At 36.3% G+C, this 13,930-nt stretch overlaps 1 protein-coding gene across 1 annotated transcript in view; it reads left to right on the top strand.

Moving 5' to 3' along the window:
• LOC150090866 (uncharacterized) overlaps positions 1–13,930 on the top strand; it is a 190,894-nt gene that overhangs the window by 40,638 nt on the left and 136,326 nt on the right. Inside the window, exon 3 of the mRNA XM_090375150.1 lies at positions 8,249–8,378. Within this exon, the coding sequence (XP_090231276.1) occupies positions 8,249–8,378 (130 nt within the window). The remainder of the gene's footprint in view (positions 1–8,248; positions 8,379–13,930) is intronic.

Below are 13,930 nucleotides of genomic sequence, written 5' to 3'. Positions count from 1 at the left end.
TAATCTGTCAGGATAACCCCTTTTCTGACCCAAAATACGGACATCATCACCTTCTTCGCAGATAGGGTGGTCTTTGCCTTTTTCGGAGGTGGGGAGGAGGTTTGCTTCCACTGCTTTGACATGTCTTTAGTCTCCAGATCATACTGGTACACCCAGCATTCGTCATCTGTCCAACTGATCAAAAAAGTTCTTAACATCCGACAAATACAACAGTTGGCAAGAACATTCCATTCGATATTGCTTCTGCAAGGGCATGAGCAATCTTGGAATCCATTGTGTGGAGACCTTAGACATGTCCAGATGGTCATGTAAAATGCTGTGTGGGCAGACCCATAACTAATTCCCACTGCATTTGCGACGAAATGAATTGTTACACATCTTTCACTTAGCACCAGCTGCTTAACCTTTGCAACCGTCTTACTGCCTTGAGATGGTTCCACTTTTTTACAGTGTCATAGGATGGACAATTCTGCTCATACATAGCTTTCATTTCTTTGTCAATTTCCTGAGCTTTCTTGCCCTGCAAATGCAGGAACTTGATCACTGCTCGATACTCCACTTTGTCAACCATTCCTCAGATTCCAGGTTCCACCTCTGGTGTATGATCACTTACGGGAATGAAATTTCACATGTTAGTTATTGAATATGTAGACAACTTATATTAAAAATGGCATCTTCCTACTGATGTTTTATCTAGGTCAGGGTATGAACGTTTTGATACCCACTCGTATTTTCTGAAATATATGCAGCATTTGGAGCTAATGAATCTGTAATTGACCAGCCACACAGCCACCATAATTTCATGAATGGCATTTGGCCCAAAATCAGAAATCATTGAAATATAACTGTGGGAAGTACTTTAGCTAGATAATTTATTGAACACCCCTTGTACATGAGCAGGAAAAAACATAAATAGTTTATTTCATTTATTTTTTTTGGCTGGTGCAGCAAAAGCCTGGAGCTTGCTTGCACCATATGAGCTATTACCAATACTAACTGTATGAATTACTTGAGTTGTCTTACATGCAATGAAATTTCATTCATTAAGCTACTCAACATTATGTATTTTCAAGACATGCATCTTGGCTTTCAGATGACCCCAGATGTGAATCTCCAGAGGTCTAAGTTCAAATGATTATGATAGCCATCTGACTATACACCTCTGGCCATTGGATTGGAAAGCAGCTCTCTTGTTGAAGAAACTGTTCATCCAGTCATTGTCTGACTGCATAGGTATAATGAATTGGTATGCCATCTTTCTTCATCTATTCCAGATATTTGCCTTACTCATTGATAATGTTTGCAGATTTTGTTCTTCAACATATAAAGTTAACTTCTTCTGGCACTGTGTTTTTGAAGAATAATGGGCTAACAACTCATTGTCTTTCCAGAGACCACACCATACCATAACATGGCTACCACCTTGTTCCTTATATAGGCTAATCCAGTTAGGGTCACATTTGGACCAGTGGGGTATGTTTCACTGATTAACCTCATCCTACACAGAAAAGTCTCATCACTGAAAAGCATGATTGTTCTGAAACCGGGATTTTTATTGCTCCTGAGTAGAATGCCCATTCATAAAACTCCATGCAACAATCAGGATCATCCCCACTTTGCCTAAAGAATTTTTAGTTTATATAGATGTTAAATATATGGTTTTTCTTTAAGACGTGGTGATTACTTGATTTTGACACCCCAGCTTTTATAGATAGGTATCAGAGATTTTTTTCAGGCTAACCTAAACATTGCTGTCTTTGTCATTTTCATTTCATTGATTTTTAAAAATACTTTTTGGATCACCGGGTCAACTCAGTCACCAGGTGCCTCCGTAGCCAGGTGGGAAGGAGCAGCAGTGCATAGCACACGCTTCTTGATTAGACCGGGGTTCGAGCCCGTCACCACCAAATACGGAGGATGCGGAAAGGTCAGGGAATGACCACTGCATATTCCCGGAGCAATATGGCCTTAGTTGCTAATGCTCCTAAAAACCAAAAAAAAAAAACAAAACAAAACTCAGTCACCAGATGTGGTCTTATTAAACATTTTAGCTTCCTTGTGGATAATCCATTCAGTAGCTGTACCATATTCAGTGCAGTGGAGTGTTAATTTTCTGTTGTTCTTTTTACAGATCAATATAGATTGATATTGATTGGTTACGAAAGGATTGTTCAATTGCATGATTGTTCTTGGTAGAGTGAAGGAACTGGATGCTTAAACCAACGTAGCAGCATGGTAGTTTATCACAACACCTTCATTTTGTTTGATTTCTGTTATGGTTGCATGTGTAACTTTTTATGCCATTTTAGGTAGACATTGTAACTGAAATCGATCAGAATCTAGTAATTCAGTAGTAATTTTTAACTGCCGAAATACATGAATCACAAGAAATTTATAACAACTTGTGTTGTACTTTGTGAAGGTTGTTACTTAAAATCTGCTGTCATAGAGCGGTGAAGAAAGTAGTGGAATATTTCTATAGAGGAAATAGTGTAGTAACCATCTTCTTCAACCACTTGTCATTTGCTACAAGACTTGAAGGAACTTGATGATAACACTAACTTGGAATAGGTTGCTTACCCTTTGAACCACTCATATCATTGCGTCAGATGCAAGCAACAGGGACATCTGACAGAAGGAATCATCCTACTTCATGGTAACATGTTCCCATATTCAGCATTACTTCAAAAGGTACACTGGAAGGCACTTTGACACTGTTTGGATTTATCACCATAGGATTTCCTTTCTTTTTTTTTTTTTTTTTGGTCTCTGAAGTCGGAATGGTCATCAAAGAATGGTTCTGTCTACAGCTGAAAGAATTTTGTTTCAGAAGGATTAATATACACTAATTAAGCAGTGAGAAGCTTGTTTGAGTGTTAAAGATAACATTAAAATATTTCTTAAAAATTTTTTTAAAAACCTTTTAATTGGATAATACTTGTAATTATTCCACAAAACAGTGTTTATATGTTTGATAATGAAGATTCAAATTCAATATTTGCAAGAGTTTACAGGATTAGTGGAAGAAAGAGAACAAATAAACCTACTAAGTATATTCAAGGGTTTATGCAAAGGTTTGTTTGAATAGTTTTTTGTGTTATTTATATCAGTTTAATTATTTCCAAAAGTTATTACACTTATTAACTATATTTTTGGGAAACTGCTGCAAGCAGATAAGTTTTCTTTGAAATTTTATCATATTTTTGATTAGTTAGCATGTTAATTTGTGTTTTACAAATAGATTAATTAGGCTTAGTAGCATTTGTTAGCTTATTTTTTAAATGTCGCTAGTGATTTTGTAAGTTACAACACGCTACTCGTAGGGCTCACAATACCGGTGAAAATCTTAATACCAGTATTTCGCTATTTTTTATTTATGAAACTGGGATACTGGTATTCCAAAAAAAAACATTTTTTGCAATTAATTTTTATGACAATTAGGTGCAATAAAATAAGGAAAAAAACAAGTAATTACTTGAATTCATGTTTTAAATAAACTTTTATTACAATAATAAATATTCTAGAAAAAATTATTAAACATACAGTTATTCTAAAAACAAAAATAAGCATCCACACTACCTGTCCGAATAAAGTGAGCTCTTAAGAAACTCAGTAGTGTTATCGTTTAAACTGGATCTAATTTTGGTACATATTTAATTAGCGGCAGAAAACTTCCTTTTGGATTCTGTGCTGGTTGATGCTTTGTACTGAGATAGTCGTAGATGAGTTGCAGTTTAGCCCCCCCCATTCCCTCGTCTTCAAAAAATCTTATTTCCTTTTTATCAAAAATAAAAAAAAATTTCCTTTTTGACTTTTTATAGCACTATACCTATATTAATGAAAGAAAGGGGCTGACGTTTAAGCTTGGTGAGGAAGCCAAATCTAAGTTGTGGTGGGGGGGGTATTAATTTTTATTTCCCCGTACCTTAGTATTGCCGCAGTGGCAATTATGATTTTCGTACAGCAGTTCCTCTCAAGCACTAAGCCCCACAAGCTACCTTACTGTATTAAAAATGAGAATTTCCAGGAGGTGAGGGATATTCCCTCCCCCACGAGTATATATATTATATATCGTGTATATATATATATATATATATATATATACGATATATATATATATATATATATATGATATATTATATGTGAGCTGTCAGTTTCTCAAGAGCAATGATACAAACATAAAACAAAAGTCATTTATCATACAAGTTTACTTACAATACATAACTTGTGTTCATTTACATCTAATCCTTCATTTTTCTTATTTAATCTGTTAATACATGCTATCATTTCCATAAAATTTCTCCCAATTAACAATCTCAACTCTGTCTACAGCTTCAAACACTTAACTAATTCAATCTTAATCACTTCCTCATATTTCTCTTAATCATCAATATCAATTCTCTTCGCATTAAGTGGAATTGTTAGCATTAAGTCACAAACTTAATGCCAACAATTCCATATAATCTCTCTTAATTTAGCAATATCAATTTTCTTTACAGCTTCAACCAATAAACCAACTCAAAACTAAACATTTCCTTATTTCTCGTGTTTCTTCTACCTTACTCTAAAATAATCTCCCATTTTATCTAAGTACCATTTCCAAAACAACACAGTTCAGAGGATTTACCTTCCTTCTCTTTCACGGTTGGATTTCTTTGTGCGGGTTCCTTCCACGGAGTACGGTGATGTCTCTCTCTTCTTAGTTGAACTCTGCATCTCTGCTATATAGCTCTTCCAGTATTGTCTTATTTCAGGATTTTGAGAACAGTTCTCTGTTAATACTGAAGGAAATTGCCACAGCAGTAGTAGAAGCCAGGGCACTATCTGACTGGCTTGTTATTCAACTTCCGGATTAACTTCTAGCACAGGAACATGCCCAGCAGAACCCTTCACTATATAGCTGGACATTCCCAGAACTGGACCCGAACTGAACCCAGAACTACCACTGGAAGTCTGCAACCCCTCCAACAGGAAGCCTGCAACAACCACAAACCCCTCTTTTGGTGCGAGCACCTTATTTATTTCCTTCTCATTTATTTATTTATTGAATTTATTGCAAGTTACAATCGCCCCCTGTACTACTTTTTTATATGCAAGCTTATGTCCAAATCCCAGAGGGGTTTGCACACATTTACGTATCTCCTCCTATATAATTTAAACCTGACCCAATTATGATGTTGTTCTTTAAACTCACTATTCTTCCTTTGGTGGGAAAAACAGAATATTTTCCCCACACAACGAAACACTTTCATCTTTTACCTCTAGATCAGCTGTTCACAATACATTTTGAACTGCTCCATACCGACACCCTTTCCCAAAATGCACTAAATGTTGCTTGTTGCATCTTCAAGTAGAGGTGTAATAGAGGGATTAAACTATTGTTCAGAAGCTTTTAATTTTAACCCTTCTGCACCTGCCATACCAGTGTTCACCATATTCCTTAATTGCACTACCACACCTACTCCCACTAATGGAAATATTTCTGTAATGATGTTTTCGTTATTCCTTAAGTGCTTTACTTACACACACACACACACACTATACTTACTAAGAGAAATATATTTGTAAGATTTAATGTCTTACAGTTTCATGACATTTTCAGGTTTCCATTGCATTTGTACGTGTATAACAATCCTTCATTTGCAAATTCAGCAGTATTAATGATTTATTGATGTTGATTTTATAACCTTTATGTGAATAAATCATGGATAATTATTTTTTAAATTAGTACCGAAAAACAGGTATTTTTGTATCAATATCGGGATTTAAATACCGGAATCCTGGAATCTCGGTATTGTAAGCCCTAGCTACTCGTACCACTATCGTATCGGTGTTTTTGGCAGGAATATCATAGTGTAATCAGTAGCACAGAAGAATAGTAGGGTTTAAATTGTAATAAATAAGTATTTTGAAGGTTTTAATTACTTTTTGGGCATATATCTTTTGTTTTTAGCTAAGGATATAAACTAATTTAACATTGTGATCATTATGATATAGCATAGCTGGATAGCGTATATCTCAAACTTGATAGCTAAGGTATAAGGAAAAACTATATAGCGGAATACATATTACTGCATTAGTTTAGTATAGTATTGTATAGTAGATTAATCAATTAAATTTATTAACCTTATTAATTTTCATTGTTAAATAATTTTGTCATATTTAAGTGGAAATCATGCCCCTGACTAGAGCAGCAAAGCAACATGCACAAAGTAGCATAAGTGCTATGGCTCTGGGGAGAACTGAAGAGGGTGATTCTCCAGCGCATCACACCCTAAAAAAAATGTGCAACTTACAAAATGTATGTGGACCTTTCTGGAACAGAACATGATCTAGCCAAGGAGGATGTCTTTGTGCGTGTGCTAGGTGCGTACTCACAGAGTGTCAAGAAATATGGGGATGAATCAGATTGGTCCACTTGATATCGACCATTCGATTGTTGGTGAACCTGCTGAGATAGCTGACAAATTGAATGAGTATTTTGTATCTACATTTACACATGAGGAGTTCAGGGAGGGGAATGCCAGAGGTGTATGAAACTCTGGCAATGAGCTAAATGATTTTGTAATAACTGAGAGCAAAGTGGAGGGGAAATTGTCAAAATTGAACAATTGTCAAAATCCTGGGGTGGATGGGATCTATCCAGTTATATTAAAGGAAGTAAGCAAACCCTTAGCCATAATTATGAAAGCTTCCTTGGACTCATGGGAGGGTCCCATTGACTGGAGATGTGCAAATGTGTCCCCAATTCACAAAGGGTGATATGAGTAATTACAGATCTGTTAGTTTTAACTTCTGTTCCAGGGAAATTAATGAAGGCGCTGGTTAAGGAAGCAATGCAGGATCATCTAGATAAGACTGCGGTTATAGTTCAGACATAGCATGGGTTAAGGGGAAATCTTGTCTGACCAATTTGATTGGATTCTCCGATGTGGTCACAAAGGAACTGGATGCCAAAAATAATTTTGATATCATACTTTGATTTTAGGAAAGCTTTTGATACTGTGGCACATGGAAGACTACTGTACAGATTGGAGCAGTATGGCAAGGTTGAGTGGGAGGGAGGAGATGGAGAATGGTTATCAATGGGCACTGCTCTTTGTGGACTAATGTTATTAGTGGAGTCCCCCCAGGGTTCAGTGTGGGGCCCATTGTTGTTTTCGGTATTTATCAATGATATTGATGAAGGTATATTGGGCTTAATGTCCATGTTTGTAGACAATATGAAGGTTGGCAGGGTTGGGTTGTTAATGACAGTAATGCTACTGTAACAGGATCTGGGCTGAGAGATGGCAATTGAAGTTTAACATTGACAAATGTAAAGTACTGCATATGGGAAGCAGTAACCCCATAGTAACGTATCAACTGGGTTGTACTACACTCAGAGTAGTGGAGAATGAAAAGGACATGGAGGTAATTGTGCAGTCAGATATGAAGTTTTTTGAGCAGTGCAGACAGGCTGCAAGAGTAGCTAATGGTGTCTTGTCAATGATATACAGGAATTTTGCTAGCAGGGATAAGGAGGTGATTGTCCCCTTGTATAAGGCAGTGGTCAGGCCACACCTTGCAGGTTTTGAGGCCTCATTTTAGGAAAGATGTAGAGTTGCTAGAATGAGTACAGAGAAGGGCAACGAGATTGATGAGTGGAACAACTGGTTGCTGTTACCAAGAAAGGCTTAAGTTCTGCAAATTGCAGCTTCTGGAGACCAGTCACCTGCGAGGTTTATCTAATTGAGGTGTATTAGACCTTGAATGGTTTGAGTAAGCTCAGTGTTGATGGGATTCTTCCTCTTGCTCAGATTGCCCACCTGAGGGGACAGATAAATTCAAATTTTAGAATAGATGTGCGAAAATTTACATCTATTCTACAATTGAAGGCAATTGTAGAATAGATGTGCAGAAATTTGCCTTTAGCCAGCAGGTGGTTGATAGTTGGAATGAACTTCCATCTGTCGTAGTGGAGGTCGACAACTTAATTTTACAGCAGAACTAGACAAACATTTGGAGTGAATGGATGGGTGAAATGGGAAATTTTTTTTTTTTTTTGTCACTATATAAGCTTGCTTTCTTGCATCTTATGCCTCTACTAATGCTAGTTTTTTTTTTTACTAATTTTAGGAAGCTCAACTTAAATATGTATATGTCTGTTGATGTTGAATAATTTTTATAGTTTTATGATGTAGGAATTCTTGAAATTTGCAGTCATTTAAATTTTAAAAATTTTTAAACAATAAATTTTTTCATTTAGATATATTGACAGAACAGCTTCAGAAAGCCAGTAGTATAAGAAGGATATATGAACTGATATCTATGCATCACAGTATTATGAATAATAAGCAGTTGGCAGTAGCATTTACTTCTTTATATGATCTTTCAAAGTAAGTAGACAGAAATAGTTTTAGAATAAAGTTTTTAATTTAAATAATACTTGTTGAAGTGCATTAGAAATATTATACGCAGGTGAATGTAATGGTTGCTGTGAAAGTGCAAGTTGTTGTTGTTTTTTTTTTTTTTTTTTTTTTTTTTGTATTGTCAGACTTCCACTTATTTCCTATTAGATCTTTATCCTTAGCTAGGGTAACAGTTTTAATTTTTATTTGGATAGTGGTTAATCGAAAAGCCAGAAGAAAGTGAGAAATTATAAATGTTATTAACCTATTTCTTATCCTGTGGATACAATGCTGAAAACTTCTTTCTACACAGCATTGTTATATTGATCTCTGTGAGATCTTTGGCACCTATACTTTGAATTTTGATGCTGACATGCAACTGACCAACACGGGCACCTCCGTAGCCAGGTGGGAAGGAGCAGCAGTGCGTAGCACACGCTTCTTGATTAGACCGAGGTTCGAGCCCGTCACCACCAAATACGGAGGATGCGGAAAGGTCATTCAGGGAATGACCACCGCATATCCCGGAGCAATATGGCCTTAGTTGCTAATGCTCCTAAAAACCAAATAACAAACAGCAACTGACCATTACAGAGGTTATTGTTAATAGAAATATTTCATATCAGCATTACTGATCTCTGTGAGATCTTTGGCATCTATACTTTGAATTTTGATGCCGACATGCAACTGATCATTATAGAGGTTATTGTTAATAGAAATATATTGCATATTAACATTACTGTTGCTCTTATCTATAATTTCAGTCTTTGTGACGATAAACCAAAAAACAATAGAGAGGATAGTATTTGGGTTGATAGTGGAACGTTATTGCATACTTGTCCGTTTACAGCCACAATAATTTGCCACCTGGTGATCTATTGAGAATTCTCAAATTCAGTATATTTACTTCATCATTTCATGTTGTTAGAATTGTGTTGTTTTTCACCATTCTCGTGGCCATGATATTGCCCAATATATTTCTGACCAAGTGTCCCCTCCCCTTACATACACACTCATCTTAGGCGTAACAATAAATTGCTCTATGTGTCCATTACCTGTGGTCAACAGTCATTGGTTAAATCCTTATGTATTGGCTCTCATGCTATGCTTACGAGTGAAATGTTTAAACAATGGCCATAGCAGAACTGGTCAAAGTTGCCTCAGCTGTTTGCAGCTTCAGTGAAACCTCCTTTAATGGACACCTCTCTGAAGTGGACACCCCTTGTTATGGACACTGAGGCTTGGGTCCTGAAATTGCCTTTAATCAACCTCTCTAAAGCGGACTCTCTCTAATACAGATGCAGACACTATGTGATAGCTGTCATTTTTGATTTTTCAACCTCCCTGCAGGACACTTAGATTTTTTTCAAGGGTAACATTTTGGAGGAACACATTCATTGCTGGTGACACACATATGTGTTCTCATAGGTCTTCATTTAGCCACAAAGCAAGTGAATGTCAAGGTCATTACAGTAGCGATTCTGTAATGACCTTGACTTTACTAATTAGACTTCTGATAGCCGCGGATTACTTACTTATGAAGTAGATTGCAGAATATTTTGTTAATATACTCACCACTGCTGATATAGAATTACAAACTTCATTTTGACTGTGTGAAGCAGTTCACTGCTATGTGCATCACTTAGCAATCATCTCAGGCTTACAATTTTATTGTAAGCCTGAGAAACGCTGTTGCTGAGAGAGAGAGAGAGAGAGAGAGAGAGAGAGAGAGAGAGAGAGAGAAAGGGGAGAGTTTTAGTATGAATGTGAGAATACACTTGTAATACAGTACTGTGCAAAAACTTAAAAAAAAAAAAAAAAAAAAAAAAATTAACACCCTACAAATGGGCTCTAATGAATTTGCATTAGAGTCCCCTACAAATGCATGTTACATTAATAAAACTGTCAGTCAAACTGAATCGGACACTTTGTCTGTCTGGACATACCACTAAACATTTGGTATGTCTAGATCAAAAAGTAAAAAAAACCAGCTGGCATATCTGGCACTACCATCTATCTATTCTTTAAGGATCAGTTTTGTTTCCTCAGAGTGTGGGGTTGTTACAGTACTGTAGTAAATTTCAAGTGGACAGAATCTGGACGATTGTGAAATTCTGTGCAGAGGCCCAGGCAAGAATTTACATTTACCTTCTCATTCTGTACTGCAGTGTCTCAAAAACAGTTAATTCTGGTCATTTTAAGAAGTGGTAGAATATTCTAGAAAAGAAAAGTGTGGAGTTTGTAAGTTAGTGATCATTTCAAAACTGGAGGTTTAGAAATTGCTAAAGAAATTGGCGCCATTGACTTTAAAGTATGTGTCTAATAGAGATTATTAGACACTTACTTATTTTTAGGTAAGTTCTATAGACATTACAATATTTCCTTCAAAGCTTGTGGGGTGTCTACTGATGTTAATTTGGAAACTGCTGCTGAGTGAAAAAAAAAGACTGCCATCAATACCTGTTGCATACTCACCAGAAAACATACTGAATGCTGATGAAACGGTCTTAAAACAATGTGCCTTAGAGGGGGAACATGCCAGAGGTAAAGTGGCAAAGGAGCATCAAACTGTACTTTTGTGTACATTGGAAATCAAACAATAGGACTTAGATGACTATGGAGATAATGACAGAATTGCCGATCTAGTCGGATAAAAAATTATTTGCCAGAATAGAAAAGTTATTTTATATCTTAACGGTGCCACATCTCCCACATATTAAACCGAATAATGTTGAAATGGTGTTTATTGCTATACCCAATTATAACGTTACATCTGCTTCTCAGCCACTAGATCAAGGAATACAAACTTTAAGGTGAAATACTGACAAATGGTTCTTAAAACATCTGATTTCAAAACTTGATTAAAAAAGTTGTTCAAAACTTTGCAATGGATGTACTACAAACTATAATCATGCAGCATGGAATGCAGTGCCTCTACAATTAAAAACTGCTTCCACAAAGCAGGATTTGATTGAAGTGTTAGTCAGTGTGATGGTGACTTTGCAGAAGCAGCTGCTGCATCTGTACTTAATGACTTGCTATGTACACTAGGAAATTCTTCACTGAGTGGTGATGAATATGTTTCTGTAGACCAATGGTTCCCAACCGGTGGTTTGCGAACCCCTGGAGGTTTGCAAAAGTGTTCCAGGGGGTTTGCATTAAAAATTCTGTAATGGGCTCTGTTTAGATTTACATAGGTATATTATTGTAAACTACAAAATATAACTGATAATAAACAATAAAGTAAAATAAAATTAAATAAAAAGTAAAGAATTGCCAAAGAAAGAAACTGCATTTCCCACAATTTCTTATAATTAGTTTACTGTCTTATAGAATATCATGTTAAATAAATGTTTTCCATGCTAAATTTTTTTTTCATTCTCAAGGATCATTGTTATGAATAGATACTTTTTTTTTTTTTAGAACCTATAGTACTTATTACCGTTCATGGGTTGAATGTCGAAAAGATAAAGATGCTTGTTGACATTACACTTGACTTCCGTAGATTAATTTTCAGGAAATATGTATGAAGGAAGATTGTTTCGGAAAACAGAAGTTGAATGAATAAATGAGGAAAAGAAGAAAGGTGGTTCTGCGAGTTTTGAAGTTCAACAATAAATGGATGTTGGCTGGTGGCGGCATGTGTTCAGACTTCTTTGAAAGAGACAGCTGGAATTATAGAAACCAATTCAGAAGAACATTGCCTATGCAAGTATCTGTAGAAAAGGCATGCAGCAGAAACAGTCTGTCTATGAGACAGAGAGTGGAGAGACTCTGTTAGAGATGAGTCATTAATTAACCTAACTGCCCTCTTCTGAATGGAATATAGAAACCTGAGAAACGTTTTAGGGGCACTCCCCCAGATGTGGGAACAATATTCCATGGTAGAGTGGATTTGCGATTTGTACAGAGTGAACAGCTGTTTGAAAGAAAAGTAATTTTTTTTTTTTTTTTTTATGAAAACCCCAAACACGAAAGGTATCAAAACCTATAGTACTTAGTACCGTGCATGGGTTGAAGGAGAAGTATGGGGGAGGGGGATGCCGGAAACTTTGCTCTAGAGACTAAACATGGGTTTCACCACTTCAAGCCTCCAATAAGCAAAGTGGTGGTATTTCACTGGTTGATGCTGAGAGCGAAAGAGAAAACCAAGTTTTTTAGATGCAGAGGAAACATTATTTATAATGTGCTTGTGCCAAAAGAGATTAGAAGTCAGGGTAATCCCCAAGATCTTGCCTAGAAATCGGAACATCGTCAAAGATAAGTACAGAGGCAGTAGAATCCTTTTTGCGAGATATAAGACACGACTGAGTTTTAGAAGGATTGAAATTAAGTTATCTTTGCCCCACTGGAGATCAGTGTTTAAGGATTTGGCAGTGGATACTCAAGAAGTTGAACCTGTTTGAGCAGGGCAAAGTTTCTCAAACTGGAAGGTGGAATGCAATGTGTTATCATCAACAAAACTATGGATAGAATTTCCACTCAAAATGTGCTATCATCAGGAAAACTATGGATAGAACTTCCAGTCAGTGGAAGAAGGTCTGTCATTAAAGTGTGGGAGAAAGAACTGAACCTTGGGGAACACCAGCATTAGTGGAGAAGTTAGAAGACAGAGAGCCATCTACTATCACCTGCAGTGAGCGGTCAAAGAGAAAACTGGATACCCAATTATAAAGAACAGCTGGAAAACCATAGGATGGAAGCTTATTTAGAAGACCTTTATGTCAAACACAATGAAAAGCCTTTGAAATGTCAAGAGCAATGGCTTCAGTTTCACCAAACTTTTCCATTGTATTTGTCCATAAATGGGTAACATAAGCCAGAATACCACCAGTGAAATGACACTGATGGAATCTATACCGGCAATTGTTGATCAGATAAAAGGTTTCCAGATATTACCTTTGGAAAGAGTATAAGTAACTGCAATGGAACAATAATTGAATGGAAGGGATTTGTCAGGAACTGGCTGGATGTGAGCAAATTTCCAAGCAGAAAGAAAAACACTTTGGAATAAGAAAGTGAAACAAGATGATGCAAAACAGGAGTAAGGTCAGGGGCACAGGTTTTGAGAAGTGGAGAAATACCATCAGGACCTGGAGCTTTTTTAGCATTAGATTCATCAAAATTCTGATATCCTTTTGATGGAAGACCATAGGAGGCATTGATTGGAGTGTACTGGGAATGGTTTGAGGTGATTTACCTAGACCATAAATGAGTTGGAAGGAAAATAGGCTGTTAGCAGGTTAGCTTTATCTTTGGCTGATGTGGCAACAGAACCATCTGGTTTTGACAGAAGTGGGAACAAAGATGGGCAAAAATTGTGGCCAATAAGCTTCGGCAAGAGACCAGAGTCCTTGGCTACCATTTTGGACAAGAAACAAGTTTTCTACTCTTAGCCTGTTCGAAATGTAGTTTGTACTGATTAATAACTGCTTTACAAAGTATAAATAATACTTAATAGTAATTTTTATTATTACACAGTGTCGCTTATAAAAACGTGTTACTGGAAATATTTTATAATAAAACTTCAGAAATATTAT

Source organism: Mastigoproctus giganteus, chromosome 1 (genome assembly GCF_048544385.1).
Source record: "Mastigoproctus giganteus isolate SK-2022 chromosome 1, ASM4854438v1, whole genome shotgun sequence".
Taxonomy (NCBI): domain Eukaryota; kingdom Metazoa; phylum Arthropoda; class Arachnida; order Uropygi; family Thelyphonidae; genus Mastigoproctus; species Mastigoproctus giganteus.
This window is presented reverse-complemented; position numbering and strand designations above follow the sequence as displayed.